The sequence below is a fragment of the Rhinolophus ferrumequinum genome, chromosome 26, assembly GCF_004115265.2.
Source record: "Rhinolophus ferrumequinum isolate MPI-CBG mRhiFer1 chromosome 26, mRhiFer1_v1.p, whole genome shotgun sequence".
In the NCBI taxonomy this organism is placed as follows: domain Eukaryota; kingdom Metazoa; phylum Chordata; class Mammalia; order Chiroptera; family Rhinolophidae; genus Rhinolophus; species Rhinolophus ferrumequinum.
Window position 1 is genome coordinate 4,198,545 of NC_046309.1, and position 21,734 is coordinate 4,220,278.

General features: G+C 47.9%; 1 protein-coding gene across 1 annotated transcript; it reads right to left on the minus strand.

Annotated features, from left to right (window-relative positions):
• Positions 1-132: 132 nt before the first annotated feature.
• Positions 133-21,596, minus strand: ZNF862 (zinc finger protein 862). The gene is made up of 7 exons (XM_033099309.1): positions 21,505-21,596; positions 16,895-17,003; positions 12,930-13,609; positions 11,299-11,455; positions 5,844-5,936; positions 2,894-5,008; positions 133-1,430 (listed from the first exon to the last, which is right to left on the minus strand). Exons 1-7 carry the CDS (start codon positions 21,526-21,528, stop codon positions 1,255-1,257), a joined length of 3,354 nt encoding a protein of 1,117 aa, XP_032955200.1. The 5' UTR covers positions 21,529-21,596; the 3' UTR covers positions 133-1,254.
• Positions 21,597-21,734: the final 138 nt, after the last annotated feature.

Sequence of the window (21,734 nt, forward strand, 5' to 3'; positions counted from 1 at the left end):
TTCCCCCTGTGCAGCCTGGGGTCCCCTGTGCAGCCTGGGGTTCCCCCTGTGCAGCCTGGCGTCCACCTCTGTGCAGCCTGGGGTCCCCTCTGTGCAGCCTGGAGTCCTCTGTGCAGCCTGGGGTCCCCTGTGCAGCCTGGGGTCCTCCCTGTGCAGCCTGGGGTCCCCTGTGCAGCCTGGGGTCCCCTGTGCAGCCTGGCGTCCACCTCTGTGCAGCCTGGCGTCCCCTCTGTGCAGCCTGGCGTCCCCTCTGTGCAGCCAGCCATCTGTCTTGCAGGGAGTTGGAAGTGCTGTTATCCTTCAGTCCTGTGGTGGGCTGGGAAACAGCAGGCACTTGGACTCTGCTGCCACATCATGGAGAGGGAAACTGAGGCACAGCAAAGAGGAAGGATTAATCGTGGCAGAACCACTGCCTGCAGCAGAGCTGGAGCCTGATCCCAGCCTCCCGAGGGCAACTCGGTTGTGTCCACTCTTTAGGAAGCCAGCTCAGCACGATGCAGGTCAAACACAAGGGGTGCGGCTGGTGGGCGCATGGGCTCCCTCCAGGGAGACACGTCCCTCCGCTGGCCGACGCTGCAGGAGCTCTATGGAGCGCTCTGTGCAAAGGGCTTTTGCTCGTCTCATCCTAAAGGAAGGTCCTGGCAGGTGGTAGAGAAATCTCTGACATGAGTCTCCTATTTGAAGTCGGGGTGTCCCTGAGTCTGCCATGGAGCCAGGGCGACAGATCCCAGAGCCAGGCCAGCTGTCTGGAGCCTGGCCGTCCTCTGCCCCTCACCCAGTGCCTTCCCCAGACCACTGAGGCCCTGGGCAGCTTCCCTGGAACCCTCCCCACCCTGCCAGGGGCCTGGGGTACTCCTTTAAGCCCCTACCCAACGGTCTCTCCCACTTCAGAAAAGTCCTCTTGACATAGAACATGGGGTAAAATCTTTCATGAAGGGATTACTTCCTGAAGCACCTTAAAAACGAACTTGTGATAAGAACTTTTCTGCATATTTATAATAAGTGCTGGGAGGTATCGCTCTGCGTAGAGTGGGGCCGTGGGAAACAGGCCGCATGCCTCCTGATTGCCCTGCCTCCTGGGATGTGGGTGAAACCACCTTGTCACCACCCACTTGCTGGTGCTTTAGTCCCCACCGAAGAAGACTCGAGGGCAGCTGAACCTCCGTAGAGAGCCTGTCAGCATGACCCCAAGGGGCAGGGCAGCACGCGCGTCTCCAAGGCAGTCCTAGGAGTCCTGCTCCTGTAGGGCCTCTCTCAGGACAGCTTGGGGGCCTCCTGGCTGGTGTGGAAGTACAGGAGTCTGTCAGGAGCATCCATGATGCAGTCCTTCCTGGTCTCCATTGGTTCCCCGTAGGATGGTACAGGTGGCTTCTGGGTCACGGCCCCCTCCACACAGAGCTCTCCCATCTTCTCCTTCCTGAGCCCCGTCCCTCAAGCGGGAGGAAAGAGAAGGCACCATCAGACCCAGGGGAAAATAGGTTACATGATGATCCCCTTCCCATGTCCACCTGAGCCCCAAGGTATATTCGATGGAAAAACCACGGCAGCTGGAGACTGGACTAGGGCCGCAGGCCTAATCTGCTGGGTGTCACTGGGGACATTGGGCCATGTGACACTGTTTATTGCTATGACTGAGAGGTATCACGGTTATCCAGAGGCTATGTAACAGGTAGAGGCCAGAAATGCGGCTCAAAATCCCACCAGGCACAGGTTGGGCCCCCGCAAAGAAGATTTGGCCCCAAAGGTCCACAGTGCTGGGGCTGCGAAAGCCTGCCTGGGAAGGAGGGCTTTATCATGTAAAATATGGTGGTGAACTCTATTTGTTTCAGATGTCCTAGCCCCGTGGTCCCCAGAAGAACCACCTGCAACGGGGCAAGCTGCCAGCATCTTTTTCTCCTTCATCTCCACAGGCTGGACACGGACAACAACTCACTCAACAAATGCTGGGGTGAAGGCTCCCCATCTTGGCACTTCCTCTCTTTTCTCCCCTGGGCCCCTCCCCCCTGCCCAGCTGCAGGGCCAGGGCCACCCTGCTTCCTAAGAAGTCTCTGTCAACCCTGAGACCCAGTCCACTGCGGACGACCACAGACTCAGGGGTAAAAAATGAGAGTGGAAGCAGTAGGAAGGAGACCAGCTAGAAGAAAACGTCCAGAGACAAATCATCGCTCTGTCTCTGTGAAGTAAAACACGAAGAGCCTGGGGAACCTCAACGCCTATCACATTTTCTTTGGTTTCCAGTGACTACTTGCCGAGAGGACAATTTCTTGCTCTAGACTTTCAGTAAGTTGCCCTCCCATATAATGTACCTCCCCCCCCAAGCCCAGTCCCCACCCCGGCACCCCAGGCCAGTAGGCAATACCCTCACCGACTCCTCCCCTGCCTGGGCGCCCCCACCTTCTCCACAGCCCTCTGCCCTGCACCAACCTCTTCCCTCTCGAACCCTCCGTCTACACGGCCCCACTTAGAATGATGTCACTGCCCCAACTCGTGCAGTCCTCCAGTGACTTCTAGTAGCAGTCTTGGCCTTTAGAGTGCCATTGACACTCCTTATCAGACATTATTCTAAGCACTTTACATGTATGGATTCACTTTACAAATGAAAACCAAAGCACACAAGAGACTAACTCGCAAACACTAGTTAGCGGCAGAGCTAGAATTTGAACCCGGGCAGACGGGCTCCGGAAATTCACGCTCTTAGCTCTGTGCCCTGTGCCTGCGCAGTGTGTATACCGCCTCTGCAGCTGGATCATAAGCTCCCTGAGGGTGGCTGGCATGTCTCGAGTAGCCACTGCTCTAGCACATGGTTGGAACTTCGAGCTCAGCATGGGACTGGGAAGGTAAGATTCCCTCCCTCTGTTTTCCCATGTCCAGGAACTCTGCCGCGGGTACTTACTCGCGTGGGAGCGGGGTGGCACCGGGGCACAGGTGTAGACGTGGCTGAAACGCCGGCCGGAAGAGGTCAGGTACCAGTGCTGGATGGCAGGCTGGGGGTCGTACTCTGTGACTGCCACACCATTCACTGCTGTCATCATGAGCATGTTGATGACCTCGTTGGACAGCTTGGTCCTCTCATCAGTCCTGATCCGGTGCATGGCGCTGAATCCCCGCTCACAGCAGGAGGTGGAGACGGGCACACAGACAACCACGGCCACCAGCCTGCTCAGCAAGGGGAAGCGGTAGTGCTGGGCCAGGGTGGTCTTACACAGCATGGAGAATGGCAGGCTCTTGGCAATGGCTTTCAGTTCCAGCCACTCCTCCAGCAGCGCTTCCTCACTGTACCTGGGGGGGAGTGAGAGCTCAAAGTACCTGGCCAGGGCGAGAATCTCATCATTCCCAAAACTGGCCAGTTCAATCCCACTTGGCCAGGCCATGGTGTCAAACACCTCCATGTTCTTGAGCTGGGGGGAGCGGGCTGTGTCGAACCTCCGCTGGAGGTACTCAATGCCCGTCAGGATCACTCTGTCCCTGTCGGCCAGGAACCGCTGTTCTGCCATCTCCGTTCTGTCCAGGAAGATGCCGTGGAGCTGCCCGTCCTTGAAGCTGGCATTGAACTCTTCCTCTTTGGGCCCTGCCTGGTGACGGAGGGTCTCCAGTGCTACATAGGCCCGGCCCAGCGTGGAGTTCACCTCCGTGACCGGCACGAGCTCTCTCTGGCAGACGTCAGACAAAAGCCTGTAGATGCTCAGGAAGTCCAAGAGGAAGTGGCAGAACTTGATGAAATGGAAGCTCTTCGTCAGTTTCAGCATGCCGCTGGCCCTGTGCCCAGTCTGGCCCCCGGCTTCCGCCACACTCTGGAGGTGCCTGGCCAGGGCCGGCCAGCTCACGATAAGCGCGTTCAGGGTGCGTCTCTTGCTGGCCACCCACCTGACAGCGTTCAAGTCCTTTAGGCGGACGATTTCCTGCTCCAGGGCAGCCGCACCTTCCTGCAGCTCGGTCAGCCTTTTGTTTGAGGACTGATAAAACTTGAAGACGGTTCGGATGTGCCGGTCACACTTCTTCACCAGATCGATGCCCCCACAGGCGTCCACCACAGCCAGGTGCAGCTGGTGGGCCACACAATGGACAGGCAGCAGCCGGGGGATGACCTCCTGGAACTTGGCCACAAGGCCTCCTCCGCAGCTCAGCATGGCTGAGCCATCGGTTCCCAGGCTCACCACCCAACCAGGCTTCCGGAAAGGGATGTCCAGTTCATCCAGGGCAGAGACGATGGACTCAAAGTACCCATCCACGGTCTCACTGTAGAGCGGGGCCAATGTGATGTAAGACTCTTTCACCTCCGTCCCCTTGAAGTAGCGGATGTAGATGCCCACACAGGCCTGGTCGGGGGCATCTGTGGAGCTGTCCAACAGCACGCTCACACAAGGGGACTTCCGCACGTCCTCAAGGATCTCCTGCTTCAGAGTCTCAGAAATGTACTTGATGAACTGCGTGCACGCGGTGCGATTTCGGTACTTGCCCAGAATCACGGTCCCCGTGCTCTGGAGGAGTTGCAGGATCTTCTCAAAGTCATTCAGGGGCCTCGAGTGGTACGCGATGGAGTAGGCGGCGTTGAAAAAGTGCTCCATGTTCGCCATCAGGTCGCTGGAGATCTCTGGGACAAGGGCGGCCTGAGGGCCGTCTTCCTTGATTCCCACAGTGTTGACACAGAGCTTGTGGGCTTTGCTGACTTCGTGGTACTTTAAAGTCTCCACTTTAAAAGGCCCCGTGTAACCTCGGACTAACCGCGATGATCTGTCATGGAGACTCGGTCTTTCTTTGCAAGCTGAGCAGAAGAGCTTGGTCTCTTCTGGGTCAATGACTAACCATGGGAACTGCCCAAACCAGGACCTCTGGATCGAACGGGGTCTGTAAGTCCTCTTAATTTTCCGAGGCCCATCTACCTCTATTTCACAAAGGCTGGAACCGCAGTAGGAGGTACATGTCTCCACAGAAGGAGCTGGAAACAACGCAGACTCTACAGCCGAGGGCTGTGTGTCTGCCTCTCTTGCGGCCACCATCTTCTTTTTCCCTTTGGAGCAAATCAAACTGTGCTTGGTTTTGCTGCCCAGAACTGTGCGGTCTCCCACCAGCTAAGACAGCCCAATTCAGTAAGTACCCCTTATGCAAAGCAGCCAAGATGAATGTGATCCCCCTTTCTAGAAATCATTAGTGGCTTCCCCATTATTACCTGTGGAAGTCGATCTGGCTCCCTAAGAGGTGTTTGCTAATCCCTGAGTTCTTTCGCCAGCCTCCTCCTTTCTATCCACACAGCGACCCTGGGATCATGTGACATCAGCTGCTAATAAGCTTAGTTAACCACCTGGGCCACAGATGCTATTGGATAAACAGGTGGCTTTAATCTTCTTTTGAGGCACCCCAAAGAAATGAAGTTAAACTTCTGTTAGTCCTCATGAGCCTTCGAGGGAAAGGAGATGCAGAAGTATTCACAAGTGCTAACTAGCCAAGAAGTTACTGCCTGAGATATGCGACATAACTAACTCTCACAGACAGCAATATTGTCACTAAACACCAGAGGAGGAGGGAAGCGGGAGGAGAGGCTCACGGGCCTGCGTGTCACATCGTCCCTTATAACCGGTGCCTCCCTCCTCCCATAGCTCTACCACAGGTCCCTTTAGCACTGCTGCTCACCAGAGCTCCCTAGTTTTACCACACTGCACTGGTTTCCTGGGCTACTCTACATTATGAGGGCAGGGGTAGTTTCTTATTTGTCTATCCAGGGCCGAATACAGGGCCTGGTGCACAACAGGTTCAGGCTAAGTGTGGGTGAACGAACATGGTGTGACTTGCCGCAGTGACATGGGCCTCTGGACATGCCCTTCAGAACTCAGTAGGTCGAGACTCACCTTTCCCCCACTTCGGCCCGTTTGGGTCCTTGATCCAGGGTGCAGCTCCCCGCTCCAGTTTTGAGATCAAGTCTGGTTTGGCAGCAGCAGGCCCTATTGCAGGGACAAAAAGTCACACCGACGTCACTGCTGTGGACCATCAAGTCAAGTAGCCCTCCTGAAGCTATTTATGGTACCTGAAACACTCAGGGATGCCTCTGGGCCTATATCTTAATAAAGTCTATTCAGCCAGGGCACGATGAAAGCTTCCTCATCGAGGGTGCCCATTTTCTTCTTGAAACTAGCCCGATCAGGGTATATCCCTCAGCCAGGACAAATAACTTCCTTAGCTCCATGGGCCAGCCATGCGAGCCATGAGTCAGCCAAACGCATCTAGAGGGGAAAGGGTGAAAATAGGAAGAAACATAGGGGATAAAATAGAAGATAGGGATGATAAAGAAAGCTAGACGAGACGTGGAAGAGTGCCACCGACAACTGTTCCCATGCAGGTGCCCTCAGCGACACCCACAGTTGGACTTGGTGCAGGTGGCTAAGTACTTGGGTTATTTTAACGGGCACTTGAAAGTCCCCGTTATAAATATATGTCAGTCCCACCTGACATAAAACCTGAAATCTGACTAGAAGAAATTCATGTCTTTGAGTTAAGCACTGCCCTTTATTTAAAATATGAATATTCCTCGGGGGTATGCAATGAAATCGCTTTCTTGATTTAAAATAAAATCCACTAGTATCCATTTACATGCTTTTGTATGTGTCTGTGTGAGTGTGTATATCAATTTCCTTTAGAAGGACATACAAACAACTGGTAATTGTGGGTGCTTCTGGGGAGGGACCAAAGGACAAAGTAAAGGGGAGAGTACCCTTGTTATTCATCTTTTGGATCATTTGAATATATGTATATTTATTATATGTGTGTATGATTCCATATATTTATTACTAATAAAAATATAATAAGTAAATTATTAAAGTGTGCTACATTGAACACATGCTTCTGAAAATAAAGCATAAGCCCAAGAGAAACATTGGAGTAGAAATGTTAATATATTTTTGGAAGAAGGAAAGAAGGTAAAAGACAGAACTACCAGAACTGAACAACAAATACTGGCTGAGGGGGTAAAGGAGAATGAAGGGAATTTGGCCACAGAATCCCCGGAAGATGCAGGACCCGGAGGCCCCAGGTGCAGTAGAAGATGGTGGGTAAGGGACAGGTGGACATGGAGCTGGCTCCAAGTCTGCAGGGACCAGCTTCACCCAAGGTCCTCTGACCGATTCCAGGAAACCGGAAAACACCACCTCCCTCATCCGGGGAGGAAAACAGAGACTGAGTCTACAGAAAACTTCCTGGAGAGGTCTGACCCTAGGATAGTGGGGAGAAGGAACGATGAAGGTAAAGGGTTATAATACAAACAGAGAGATGAAGATAGGGTCTGTATAGCAGAAGGCGCGTTACTTGCCTCTAAGACCACTGGCTCAGCTTATACTCTCCAAGCAGTAGACTGGAAGAATTTTCTTTGGAGACACTGAGTTGCCCCACTCCACTCACTCCTCCCCACAGAACACCTATGGAGACTGACGTTTGTGGGCTCTGCAATGAGACATCCAGGTTCACAGCTGGTCACCCTACCGTGAAACCTACCCCTTCAGGAGTCCCAACCAAGCACGTGGAGCTTCCAGCCAGTTTATTTTTAAGGCTTTACCTTTAAATATGAATGAACCGAAAGATATTTCTTTAAGATAGGCTTCTAACACGAAACAAGTAGGAAAAAAGATGGAAGTAGAGATGATGCAAGAAGCAAAATGGAGCTTCAAAAAAACAAACTAGAATTAATATTCCCAGAGAGAAAAGTCATGATAGTCATCAATGAAAAGAGCAATAAGGGCTCTTAGATTTTAAATATGATAGAAAAAATTTTTTAAATTAAATAGAGTTGTTAGAAAATAAAATTGAGGAAATCTCCAATAAAGTAGAACAAAAAAAGATAGAAGCAGAAAATAGGGGAAAAAAGAAAACAAAAGTACAGACTCAACTTAGGAAGTCTAATATCTAACTAATAGGACTTTTTGGAAGAAAGAAGAGGGAAAATAGATAGGAAGAAATAATACAAGAATATTTCCCCAAACTGTAAAATGTAAGTTTCCACATGGAAGGGAAGCACCAGATATCCAGAACAAAAGAGCAAAAGACACTCATATCATTAAATGCATCAGAATACTGGAATAGATCTTAAAATCTTTCAGAGTAGGAAAATAGGCTATGTTGAAATACAAGGCATATTTAGGGCTACAAAGGCATTTAGACTTTTCAACTCTACCTATAAAACTGAAAAGCAATGCTTTAAAAATGCTGAGGAAAATTATTTCCAACCTAGAATTCTATACCCAACCAGGTTATCAATTGTGAGGGCAGAATGAGGGCATTTTCAGATATACAGAGCCTAAAAAAATCTTTTTCCCATGCACCCTTTCTTAGGGTTACTGGAAAATGTGCTCCAACAAAATGAAGCTATAAACCTGAAAGAAGAGACAGATCCAGGAAACAGGAGAAAGACAAAGGAAAATCTGAGGCCACAGCTACACAGCAGGCCTAAAGATGAACTAGTTTAGACAGAGCAGAGGAAAGGAAGACCCATGACAGAAACCTCCAGAAAAAGAGTGAAGCCGATAAATCACAGGATGTTTGATCATGTGGAAAAGACTCTTCAATGGAGCTGTGTAAGTCACTGGAGCATTTGAAAAGAACTAGTGATAGCACAGAAAACTAGCAAAATAAAAAAATAAGAAAAAATTTCAGTTCCAGAGGAAAAAAAATCCTACAACAAAATACCATCATAATATACTACTTTGATCAGACGTAACTAATACATAATCATAATCAGGCAAACAATTTACATTGAATTAACCCAAAAGTGTGATATAGCTGTTCTGAGAGGGTGGAGGGAAGGGAAGTGGGGGCCTGGGGTGATGTGAGAGGGCCATGTCTTCATCTTCCACAGTAGGAATCAATAGATAAAATCTAAAATCAATAAATCAGGAATAGCAATAAACATATGCAACAGGATATTAAAGTGTGATTCTGTCTGCCTGTCTTGGCTGAAGGCCCCGAAAAACAGGCACCAACTATCCCCCATTCCAAAGCTAGACACAGAAGCCTGACTTGGAAAGAGGGTGGCTGAAACACTGGGCTGCAACCCAAACCCTCTTTACAAAGGAGTCAAAGCACTGGGAGTAAAAAGGTCAGGACGTTGTCTATTGGAGATGCTTCTGGAAAGAGCTGTCAAGTGCATCGTGAGCTCCCTCCCCCACACTACCATGCGGAGGGGTGGGGTGGGGTACTTTCCCCTGACCTTAAGCCTAGTGGGAATGACAACCTGACCGGTACCTCCTGGAGATGCGGAGACGAGGGGCTGCTCATGGATCCAGGCCTGCAAAAGACTAAAGGCAGAAACTGACCAATGGGCTCCTTTGTGGCCCATGCTGGGAAGAGCCGAAATTCCCAGGGTTTGTAGGAGCAAAGGATGTATGTGTTTTCCATGGTCCCTGTAGATATGGACCCCACAGGGAAAGAGAAGAGACCTGAGCCACTTAAAGGGACTCTGCCAGTGACTGTCTATTGGTATGATGCTCCCCAAGAAAGAGCACGTACAGAACTGACTGCCAAAGCTGACATTTACCCATGGAAAGGGGATGGCAGTGAGATGACCAAAATGTACCATCTCACTTCTAAGCCTTCCCCTGGAAGTTGCAAGCTTTCAACAGACTCCACAGTTCCAAAATAGTTAAATCAGACAGATTCTTCCCCGTGTAGTTGTTGTCATGGTGGGAAGACAGATTCCTAATGTCTCCTAGCCCACCATCTTCCCTGTGCCCTCCTCCTTATCAGGACATATTTGAAGAGTACAGGACTGGACATTTTATTAATTGAAATTAGATGACTGCTGTGACTGAAAAATGACTGGAGGATTTTCTGTTACCTGAGTGTGACAAGCAAGTCCTTGACCCTGCCCTAGATTTCACCCTGTTGGAGAGAAACCAAAATAGAGGCCACCATTTGATTATACCCGTGGATCGAACACTTGTAATCACGTCGCCAAATCTAAACTGTCCTGATTTCCCTGAAATGCTGACTCTGACCTTAAAGAAAATGTATGTGTACTTCATGTCAGTGTGATGTACAGCTTCCTAGCCAATCAACTACACACAACAAAACTTAACCAGTGCTACTACCCTAAAAAGAAGGTCAATTTATAGTAACCAATCACAATTTTATAAAAATGTATTCCCTCATTCATGCTTTATAGACTGAGCTTTAACCGCTGAGAGCCAAGCTTTTACCCACTTTGGGTTTGAAGTCTCCCGGTTCTTGAACAGTTTGTTTCTTGCTCGATAAAATATTATCAAATAAAACTCTCTGAATTTTCTTTTGACAACCCAAAGGGTAATAACAAAAAGCCATTCAGAGCTGATCCAATCCAGTGGTGAAGGAAAAGAGCGAAGCTGTTTTATGAGTACATCCTACTGAAGTTCACTCTTTTAAAAATATCTATGTGTAGTTATTAGAAATAATGTGGCAAAGTACTAGAAGAAACAGCTAAAAGATTTCAGGGGAGGACTCAGGAACATAGAAAGGTGGACAGGGAACTGTCATTTTTTTGTTATAAGTCTTATTAGAAGTACTTTGATTAAAAAAACATAATTATGAAGAAACATTTTTAAAGAATAACTGAAAACACACAGGAGACTGAACATCACAGAATCTATTTGCCTCAGTTGTATTCCCCTTGGGGACTGGCCACTTTAAGTGCCCCTTGTACAACCACACTGAACCCAGGAATACTGTATCCCCATTGTACCTCTTTGAAGCTGTGGCTCAAATGTTGCCAAAAACCCTTTTTTTTTTTTGTTCCCTTCAGAACAAGTGAGACAGAAGGGAATTTCCAAACAGACCTTTCTATGCCTTAGTAATGGAAAAATGACCACAGGGACATAACTACAGTCATGCATCCCTTAACCATGGGGATACGTTCTGAGAAGTGCGTCCTTCTGCGATTTCGTTGTTATGTGAACATATATTGTCAAAGCTCCTTAAAATGCTTTTATATCTCAAACATGGAATATTGTTTAAATCGGACGAGAAAGGATAATAGCTGGAGACCTAACTAAAGGAACGAAAAGCAATCACACTTATACAATTCCGTGTCTCATTTATGTTTATCCGGCCCACAATAGGTGCTCAATCAATGTTTAGTAGAAGATGGGTGGTACATGGGTAGATGAAGAGGGGATAAAGTACAGTATCCCAAAGCAGGGAGAGTTCCGGGGTACAAAAGATGGAATCGCTCTCCGCCTATGTACAGGGAAGGGGCAGATATGGAAAGGTGACCACTGGTCACAGCGGCCATTGTGGATTTCCCAAGTCAAGCGACGGTGGTGGACAAAGGTCTACAGGAATCTTTACCCAGGGACGCCAACAGCTCGTAATTGCGCCGCATCACGTCCCTGTAGAGCTCCTTCCGCCGCTTGTCCAGCATGCCCCACTCCTCCCGGGTGAAATACACCGCCACGTCCTCAAACGCCACCGGCAGCTCCTCACACAGCCACTCCTCAGGAGGATCCTGCAACGAAGAGCAGCAGTCACTCAGTCGGCCTCTGACGTCAGATACGCGGTGTGGCACTTTTGGGCTCCTTTTCAAGGCCTGTTTCTCCTGGGACGCTCACCAGCAGGCCCAGGTGTACTCTGAGGAACGAATGTATCTTTGACAAAAGTCAAACAAGCAAGATGGTGAGGCCCAGAATTGGTGTGTAAAAACCAAATGAGCCTCAGTGTGATCCTAGGGTCTCCTGAGAGGAAATACAAATGCACTGACAGGACAGAGGTCTTGGGAGAACCTTATGATTCATCCTGCCTCTTACAGCCCTGAGGGGGTGCCTTCTACGCATGCGTGACTACCAAGACGACCCTCTGCCTCCAGGAACCCCTGCTAAGATTTCCCACGGGGATGGTGGCAAGTACTAAAAAAGAACTCCAGATGCTTATATTCAGTGACGAGGTTTACACACGCAGTACCGCTAAAGGAATTCAGATTATAAAAGCTTAGGCCTGTTTATTAGCTGCCAATACTGAGAAGGAACATGAAGCTGAAGACATATGAGCTTTGTCACTTTTCTGGATTCTGGAAAAATATCCAAGCTTCCTAACTTTAGCTGGGCCCTTCTGCTGTTAGGTATGCGGAACACCTGCGCTCTTCTCCTTGGAACCCTAGAGGGGTCACTCCAAAGGAGGTGTAGCAAAATCCTGCTCACGTGGAATAGTGAGAAATGGGGAAGGTTCTAGTTACTCAAAGATTCCAGTTCATACCGTTTCCTCACTGGCCAACTTTCCAAAGAATTAGAAAATTACAAAACAAACCTAAGATGAGAACTAGAGCTTTCCAGGACCCACCAATGGGGAGTGGAAGGAAAGCACTGGGCGGGGCCGCCGGGGCCCTGGGGCAGGTAGGTGGTCGACACCACGCGAAGCCTTGGACTCTGGACAAGTCGCTCCTCCCGTCTCGGTTTTCTCCCAACGACAGGAGTTTAATCAGTCTGCCCCACCAGCCTCAGAGCAGCATTAAAATCATGACATAAAAGAATGTATGTGAAGAAAGTTCGCAATGCTGAAAAGTGCTACATGATCCCAAAGTGAAAGTGGAAAACAAAATCTTACTTTGATTACTTAAGAGCTCTGTGGTTTTGTGGCTGTGGATTACTGATTGAGTTCTGTACTTGTTGTGGATTCTGGATAAAGATTACTGTTCTGAATTTAGATGTTCCCTTTATATCAGAAAAGGATATTCAGTCCCACTAATTAGGTTTTGTTACCTGCAAAAGGAGATGATAATAATAGAGCTAGTTGTCTTAAATAAATGACCCCATATATGTAAAGCACTTAAAACCGGGCCTAGGACATGATAAGCATGTTAGCTTATAACATTATGGTAGCCGTAGGTAAGCTAATATAATTTTTCCATCATCATCATGCAATATATGTTGTTCTCAGTATGGAATCCGACCACCTCCCGAGATACATCATCATTATAAACATATTACCTGCCTGCAGGATTCAGCAGAGTCACTCCACAAAATATTAGCATTTGAGGAGCTGTGGACGTCATCAGTGGTTTCTTTATGCCTCAAATCGGAAATGCAGTCCAGATACAATGCAGAAATTGCTCCATTCTCCCCAGGATCCTCCAGTTCAGCTCGAGAGCAGGGTAGGAGCTGGGCCATGTTATCATGGGCTCCCAGCGGCCCTGGGGGGTACAAGATGGGATAATCTGCAGGGAAGAGGTGCTCTGGGCTGGCATCTCGGACGCTCCGGAAACGGGCTGCCCAGATGGGGTCCCGTGCTGCCAAGGCATCAATGCAGAACAGATGAGCTTTGCTCTTGGCGTGGTATTTGAGAGTCTCCACCTTGAATGGTCCTGTATAACCTTCTATCAGTCTGGACCGTCTGTCTTTGACAGACGGGTATTCTCGGCAAGCATAGCAAAAGAGAGCCGTCTGCTCCTCATTCGTGATGAGCCATGGGAACTGTGCAAACCACGACTTCTGGATGGACCGGGGTTTCAAGGGCTTTTTGCTTTTTCCTGTGCAGTCTTCCTCAATGGTGCCACTCTCTGTCCCCCAGTGGGGAAGACAGGCTTTCTTCTGCGGTGGCAGGTAAGGCCCAGCCTCTCTGGCTGGACTGTGCACGTCCATTTCTTCAATGTAGCCCATCTTATTTTTTCCTTTACAGAAAAGAGACAAATGGAATTTGCTCTGAAATCCTATAGAGAGAGTCACGGCGACTCATGAAGGCTCTCAGATATGTCAAATATGAAAGCTGGAAATCACACAGAAGTGACACAGCCTCTACCCGAATTCTCTTCTTTCAGTTCCCCCAACTCCCCAGGCCCACCTTACCTAACCCAGAAGAAAATCAAGTGGGCTTTAAGCAAACTTTTTCTTTCAAAAAAATATAAAGGACAGATACACCTGGCCAAAAGGAGATCGTTGCAATTTGATATCAGCAACCTAAGAGTGTGGCACAGCCTTCGGAGTTCAAACTTATTCATGGAGAAGCACACTGACCTAATAGAACATGGGGTTAAAAAAGTAATTAAAGCCCAATACAGGCAGACCTCAGAAATACTGGGGATTCGGTTCCAGATCACCTCACTACAGCGAATAGTGCAATAAGCTATAATAAAATGGTCACACACAGTTTTTGGTTTCCCACTGCCTATAAAAGCAATGTTTACACTATACTGTTAGTCTGTTAAGTATGCAATAGTATTATGTCTAAAACATGTATATACTTTAATTAAAAAATACTTTATTGGTAAAAAATGCCAACCATCACCGGAACCTGTTGGAAAAAACGGCGCTGACAGACTTGCTCCATGCAGTTACCACAAACCTTCAACTTCTAACAAAAGGCAGCATCTGTGAAGCGCAATAAAACGAGGTATGCCTGTACCATAAGCCCATCCCCTGCAGGAGCCCACCTCGGTGTTCTCTGACAGGCAGCCATCTATCTGCACTTCGCTCCAGGACCTCTGGGGCCACAGAGCGACCTACTCCTGGGCAGACAGTTGTGGTCCCCAGAGAGTTTCCCTCAAAGTAATCCAGCTTTGAGGAACTTCCACTCTGGGGTGCTACTTCCGCCCTCAAGAGACACACACATTTCATTCGTCTCTCACACCACAACCCTTCAAAGAGGTGAAGACCCTCATGACCTCACTAGATTTTCCTTCTTCAAGCTAACCTAGAAGTTTTTTTATTCGCTCCTAAAGTGAAACGCAGCTGAGACAACTCTAATTCCTCTGGAGCCGTTTCTCATGCATCAATGCGAGTTCTGATACCCAGGCGCCAAGAACTCAACAGTATTTGCTCCAGGTCAAGAGACCAGTGTACAGAATTGTAACCAGGCCCAGGAGCACAAGGCCATTCATAAAGAGTCAAGCAGAGAAAAACGAAACAAATGAGTTTTAGGAAGCCTAGGGCTCCTTGTGGTCCATCTGCGATGGGTACACACACACTTCTGTGACTCGATTCATAGAGGAGCTTGTTCCCACCTCTCTTTTCTCCGCAGAAAGGGATGCGTTAACTCAGTCTCTTCCACAATGACTGCTCAAGCCAAGCCCTGCTCAAGCCCTGAACGGGACAAGCTGCCCAAAGGAGCAAAGCAAAGATAAATCCCTACAACTTAGTAGATGGCTGTTCATTCATTCATTCATTCATTCGGTGATTACTGATTGTGTAACTACTATGTGCAGGCATTGTTCTTGGCACTGGGAATACAGTAGTAAATAAGACAAAGTCATGCTCCATGGAACTTATACAAATAAACATATACACTCGGGTAGAAATAAAATAAAGGGAGATGAGAAGTTGGAGAACCATGTTGGGGAGGTGTGTGTATTTTAGATAAGGTGACAGTTGGAGCGGGGCAGAAACAGCCTTCGAATGTAACTTGGTGGAGAACAGGGAGAGGTGGAGGATGAGATAGGAGTCCTCTCTCCAGCTAAGCTTCCCTCCTCCTGGGGGGGTGCCACACTCACCTGGGTGGCATCTCAGGAGATCCCTCTGGCCCCGGACATTGCCTAGCCATGGTCCTGGCCCTCGCTTAAACTTACAGAATAGCTCTGGGTTGGCAATAGTGGGTCCTGAGTCAGGAAGAGAGAAGCGCTAGAAGGTCCTGTATCTAGATCACAACAGTAATGAAAGCTCTGTCTGTCGCATCCTCTCAGCAAGGTGGGATAACTGTCAAGGAGCCAACCAGAAATCTCAACGGTTCAGCACAGTGGTTTAGAAACGCACATATCCATGAGGCACCTCCAAGAATGGGGGACTAAGTAAAAGCAAGGCTCCGTGCCCCTCTTCTAGACTAAAACGGCATGAAAACTATTGGTTTAGAACAGAGGCTCAAACTCAAAGGATAAGAGGGGCCCGACTCATAACACAACTGAGGAAATCAGGCCGGGGTGGGGGGCTGTGGCCACCTGGAGGAGTCAAACCCTTGTATCAGGACAGCATATACTCGACTCCAGGAGGAGGCCAGCATGCAGAACCCACGGTCAGCACTGCCCGACTGTCCCGTTTGTCAAGAGAAGCCAGAGATCCATATTTTCATGTGAAAACTCCCTATGTTTAAATATTGACAATTTATACAAATATTTTTAAGAAGCCAAATGAAAGTGATGAAAGTAAAAAAATAAAAAAATCTGTTGGCCAAACCTGGCCCATGACCTGCCACTTCGCAACTTCTGATGTAGAAGAATCAGTGGTTTTCAAACTGTTTCTAGCATGGGAAGAAGACCAGCCCAGCTACCATCCCTCTGTCCACAGAGCGTGGAGACTATCATTCGCATAACCCTTAGACGGGGACCAAGATAAAAAGAAGACAGGGTGGTATCAAATTGAAATCCAAAAAGAGTATATATGTGTGTACACATGTTACAATACCATCACCTCTGTCCATGGTATAGAAAGTCTACCCACAGAAGCAGAGAAAGAATGTTCAGAAAATAGAAAAGACGAAAACTACCTCCGTGGGCACACAATTTTAAGTTGTTTTCTCTCTCTCTCAAGCTTTGTGACAACCCTACGAAGACGAAATCAAGGCTTACAAAGGCTAACGGGCTTGGTCAAAGGCACACCAGTATGGCCACACTCCAGATCCGGTGCTCTTTCTACTCCAGTGACCTCTGGGAACCTGGAACAGAATCCACCTGGCAACCCCCCAGACCACAGGCGGGGCTTCCCACCTGGCACCTCGGGATATCCTGAGGCATCGAGGTCTAGCCTGACATGCCCCATTTCCCCACTTCTCTTTGCCAATTTAAAGGGAGAAGCGAAAAGGTGATGAGTGAATCGTGTGCAGTTAAGTTAGATATGAGACTGAACAGATGAATAGAGATGTCCTCCCTCAATGGGAGGATTCCAGAAAACTCTCGAGTATGTCCCAGTTGGATACAGTTGGGAATGCTGATCTATGTTCAGGCGGAGGGGAAGTGAACAGGAGCCCGTACCCAGCGGTGCCAGCATCTTGTCCGAACCACAGATCTTCTGTTGCTGACTCAGCAGCATCCATTCCTCCTGAAGCAAGTACACTGTGATGTCATCAAATGTCACAGGAGCCTGAAAGGCAAAATGACACCAGCTGAGCACCAACTTCTTCCTTCATCTTCCACAGCTGTGTTCACGACCACCCGCGTGCACCCCTATGCTAGGAGTGTATCAGATTAGGGGAGGGAGCAGCGTCAATCTACATACAAAACTACACCCCATCTCTTTCACCACCGGGGTGTCCGTCACAGTGGCAATGAGGCTCGTTCTTCTAGGAAGGGCCACGCACTGAAACAAGAGTCATAAAGACGGCTGAGTTGGGAATTTCAAAATCCTTTCTGTGTGTGCTCTGCGTGGCTCCCCCACCGGACCCATTACTTCTCAGCCTCAGCAACAACTTCCAGCAAATTCTTCTGTAAGACTTTGAACACAGTAAAGCTTCCCTTAGGAAGCTGTACTTGATTCCTAGTAATAGTCGAAGACCATTCAGAACTATGTCTGTGAGTGAAGTCAATGAGCAAGACAGGCAAAGCTTTTGAGCTGAGAACTAAATCCCATCGGCCTGTCACGTAGCTCTGTTCCACCCAAAAGGGGCAGGGGGGAATTCAAACATGATTTGGGAGTTCTAGATTGTGGGACAATTGGTCAAGGAGCCAATCAGAAATTTCGATGGTTGAGCAAAGTGGGGACACACCCAAACGCAGATATCCATGAGGCCCATAAAAGAATGGGGGAGTAAGTAAAAGCAAGGCTCTGTGCCCCTATTCTAGACTAAAACAGACTGAATCATATATTTAAAAATAACAAGTATTTTTCTTATGAGAATACTTCAAAAATATTTATGAAGAAAATTTTAAAAATAAGTAGAAAAAATGTTTTAAGATCACCCACAATCCCTTACTGAAAAAGAATTATTACTATTAACATTTGGAATGTAAACTTGCAGACTTTTGTTTATGACAATGTATGAATGAACAGTTTTTAAAACAAACATAGACTTGAACTGCCAAATGTGTATATTTTAAATAACTATTTGCTCTCAGAGTATTTTCCAAAAGCAAAATGTGATTATATTTCCAAAAACTTGCTGGAAGATGGGCTCCATTACAAGAAGGAAGTCAGATAGGAAAGGGGTACACCGAGATATGGTCTAAAGAGAGCCAGCATGGGGAAGGGGAAAGAGAACCCTCGAGATTACAGTAAAGGCAGATTCCGGGACAATTACTGTACACCAGGACTAGAGGGCAAGCTGTTCCGATTGGGGCAGGTTAAAAAATTTGTGACCAAGGACAGCAGGGCTCCCTATTCAAACCCACCCACCCTTCCTTCCTGAGGGAACAGGGGGACATAAAGAAAGCAAATGGACCCATCACTTTAGCTTATAGGCTCCACAAGGATGAAGCATATGGCCAGGACTGAATGTTGAGATAATAAAGAAGTATCTTGCCAAGGAGAGTGACTACCCTAATCCTGGTATCTCTCTTTTAACCAATTGTTAGGGCAAGAGCCTTCTGATTCCAGTTGACTGCAATGTAAAAAAAAAAAATCACCAAAAATACAAAAACAGCCACCAATCTGCTTGAATAAGAGGAATTCCTTACCTGCATACAAAGCAGACTATCTCTGGATATTCTATTTTAATGATTCCCATTGTCTATAGGCTAGAGCTCTAACTTCTCAGCTCCATGCGGGTCCCTCAATCGGAACCTAACCCACCTTCCTAACCTTAGCTCTATGGGTTGCACCCCCTGGAACCTCCACTACAGCCAGATTCGGATAATGGCAATCACAACATATCCTCTTACACACCCACCTTTAGATTCCCGGCCTCTGGCCATTTCTTCCCACCTACTCAGAGCCTACCCACTCATCAAATTTCACATTCCACCTCTCCCACGATGGAGTTCCTAACCTCCCAGCCCAAGCATTTCTTCCCCTGGGCAAGGAAGGCTTTCTAGCCCTCATGGAGCCTGGCAATCAGTCAGCCTACTGATTAAAATAAGCTGATCGGCTTATTTTATAAACCCCTTCACCATCACTGTCCCTCTCCCCACCACTGGGTTATACAGAGAGTATTTCATAGGCACTAAATTCATTTTTTCATTCAACATACATTTATTATTTGTTCCTATGTGCTTGGTGCATGGTGATCCTAAGATATGAAAGGTACCATCTTTATTGTCAAGATTAAAATAACAGGTGACAGACAACTGTAAGTGCAATAATGGAATTGTGTACAGAGACAAATGAGAAAGGGGTGAGCACTTCCAAGGAAAAGGCAGAGGGGGCGAGGAACCAGAAATGTTGAGACAAAAAATACATACACAAATAAATACCCCTATTTGGCAGCACCAACAAGTCTCCCAAAGGGTACATGAGGTGTCAGATTGCAGTGTTCTTCAGAGCACCCACACCTTGTAGCAAAAGGGCTCCTGCACTGGTGCTATGTTAGCAGTCGCTCATTCAAAAACGTACTTTGAGAACCTATTAAGTGCCAGAAACTGCTCCACTGTTCTAGCTGGGGATGTAGCTGAGAGTCAAGTCAGCAAATATGTAAATAAATAAGTAAATAAATACATAAACGTGAGAATTTTGTATAGTGATAAGGGCTGGGAAGAAAATAAAACAGGATAATGGGGAAAAGTCTGATCTTTATCAATTATTCTGCCAATGACAAGCAAGATACCCAATCCAATGGGCCAAGATTGCATTTAATTAACAAATATCACAAAATGGCCCGAAAGGAAGATTCTAATAACAGACCACGCCTTTCCATCAACTGAACCTCAGTTTCCCAACTTTGAGCCAAAACAACATTTGGAATGGAGCTTAGAATAGCACAGCTATTCTACCCAGGCCTGTTACTGTCACTCATTTGCAACACATCTTACACTGCCAGTTTGTTTTGCAATCATTTTATTTCACCTGTGGATGATGTTATCATTTCCCAGGTTAGAAAACTGATACACTTGGTGAGCATCTTTTTGAGGTACCTTGCAATCAAGATTAGAACCAAGGGTGAAATTTCCAGCCCCCAGAGCTTTCAATTAGTGGTTGAGCCTGAAAGAAACATCAAATTTCTCCTTTACCTCCCAAAATGTTTGTATTTCTCTCTTCTCCCCTTAAAGGCTAAAAAGTCTACAATGGAACATAATAAGTTGGAAATCAACCTCAAATCACCAATTCCAATGCCAATTGTTAATAACCCTTCTTCCCCACTACATTTTGCTCCTCCTCACTCAAAATCAAGTTCAATCTAAACTAACCAGGGGATATTACCTGAGGGTAAGAGCCATTTCCTTTACTTTTCCCTATAGTGCTTAACAGGAGGTTGGCACACAGTTCACCTTCGATCTTTCTTTAGTTAGATTCTTTCATTAGTTGAGCTACATTGTCTTAAATAATTCACTTTGTAGATTGTTTCATCTGAAAAATGCATCACTAGCTTGCAAAGCGGAATGTGGAGGAGATGCTTAAGCAAAAGAATAACTTCTTTTGTAATTCAGCGTCCTTTCCAATCTTTCCAGGAAAAACTACAGCATCAATATAACCTCATTATCCTTCCTCTCTTTTGTGGGACATCCCGTCCAGGATTGTCCAAGTTATTGAAGTGAAAATCGCAGGAGAGCTCCTTGAGGAAAGTGGTCATTACATATTTATCCTTGTACTTCCACCATTTCGTTCAACGTAAATCACAGATCGCAAATGTTTATTAAATGAACAATTTTTTTTTTTTAAACGAGGGACTCAGCACTCACAAACGTTTGTTGAGGGAATTCCCTCTGTGCCAAAGAAGAAACAATCCTCAAGAACTGGCAGGAAAAAAATAAAATCCAGTAAGATGTTAGTCCCACGTGGCTGCCACTGTCTCCAGGTCAAGTGGCTACACCACGTTGGTCTTTGCTGCCACTGCCTCGGAACTCTCTAGCAATCCTGTCAAACCCACTTACCTCTACCTTCAAGCATTCTTTCCCACCTTTTCTTCCAACTCACTGCCTTAAGTAATTAAGTAATATACGTCTAAGCAATGCTCAGATACTCATTAGGTAGATAAGCCAGAAACAGAAGTCGGCCAGAAATATGCCGGGTACCTTCTTTTTCTTTTCAGCCCTTTTCTTGGGAAAAGGGATCTAAGCAGGTCCAAGCCTTCACCCTGCCTCTCGGTGATTTCCACCCCTTGGGCCCCACTGGCGTCTTTTCCAGCCACAAAGCATTAAAACAAGCTGGGCCTCTTCAAAACGCCGAAGTCGTGAGAAAACAGGAAGCACTTTTGCATCACGACACTGAGCGGGTCACCCACCTCCAGCATCAACCGAGCGGCCACTTAGCAGAGGTGGCTTGGCCAGGGGAGGGAGGGGAGCCAGAAGGCTGCGCGGGACTCGGAGCGGTGTGTCCGCCCCTCCCTGCGCCTCCGCCCAAGTGCGGAAGAAGAGGCGGCGGGCGAGCGGGCGAGTCGTCCCCTGCAAGGCTGGCTCATCTGCTGGGACTCCGCCCGCGCCGCCCGCCTCTCCAGAGGGCAGATCAGGGACTTACGGGAGGGGAGTGGGCGGCCCCACGGCCACTCCAGGCCTACCTTCCCCGACTCCCTGGGCTCCATGGCCCCGCTTTCGGTGGCCCGTGCTGACCCCGCCACTGCCTCCAGGCCGTCCCCTCCCCCCGCGGCCCGGCCGGAGGAAGCCGCGCCCGCGACCACCTTGGGGACCAGGGCCCTGGGAGGGGAGGGCTGCCCGGCGGGGAAGGAGCGCGTGCCTCTCCCACGTCTGGGGGGCGGTAGCGCTCCAGGAGCTTGGAGAGATGCACAGC

What these genes read in the sequence shown, in the direction of transcription:
- ZNF862 (XM_033099309.1), bottom strand. Translation starts at nt 21,528, where the DNA reads ATGGAGCCCAGGGAGTCGGGGAAG. An exon ending in CTGCTGAATCCTGCAGGCAG is followed by an intron (nt 11,456 to 12,929) that starts GTAATATGTTTA and finishes TCTTCGTTGCAG; the next exon opens with GATCCTCCTGAGGAGTGGCT. An exon ending in CGAGCTGTTGGCGTCCCTGG is followed by an intron (nt 5,937 to 11,298) that starts GTAAAGATTCCT and finishes TCCCTGCAATAG; the next exon opens with GGCCTGCTGCTGCCAAACCA.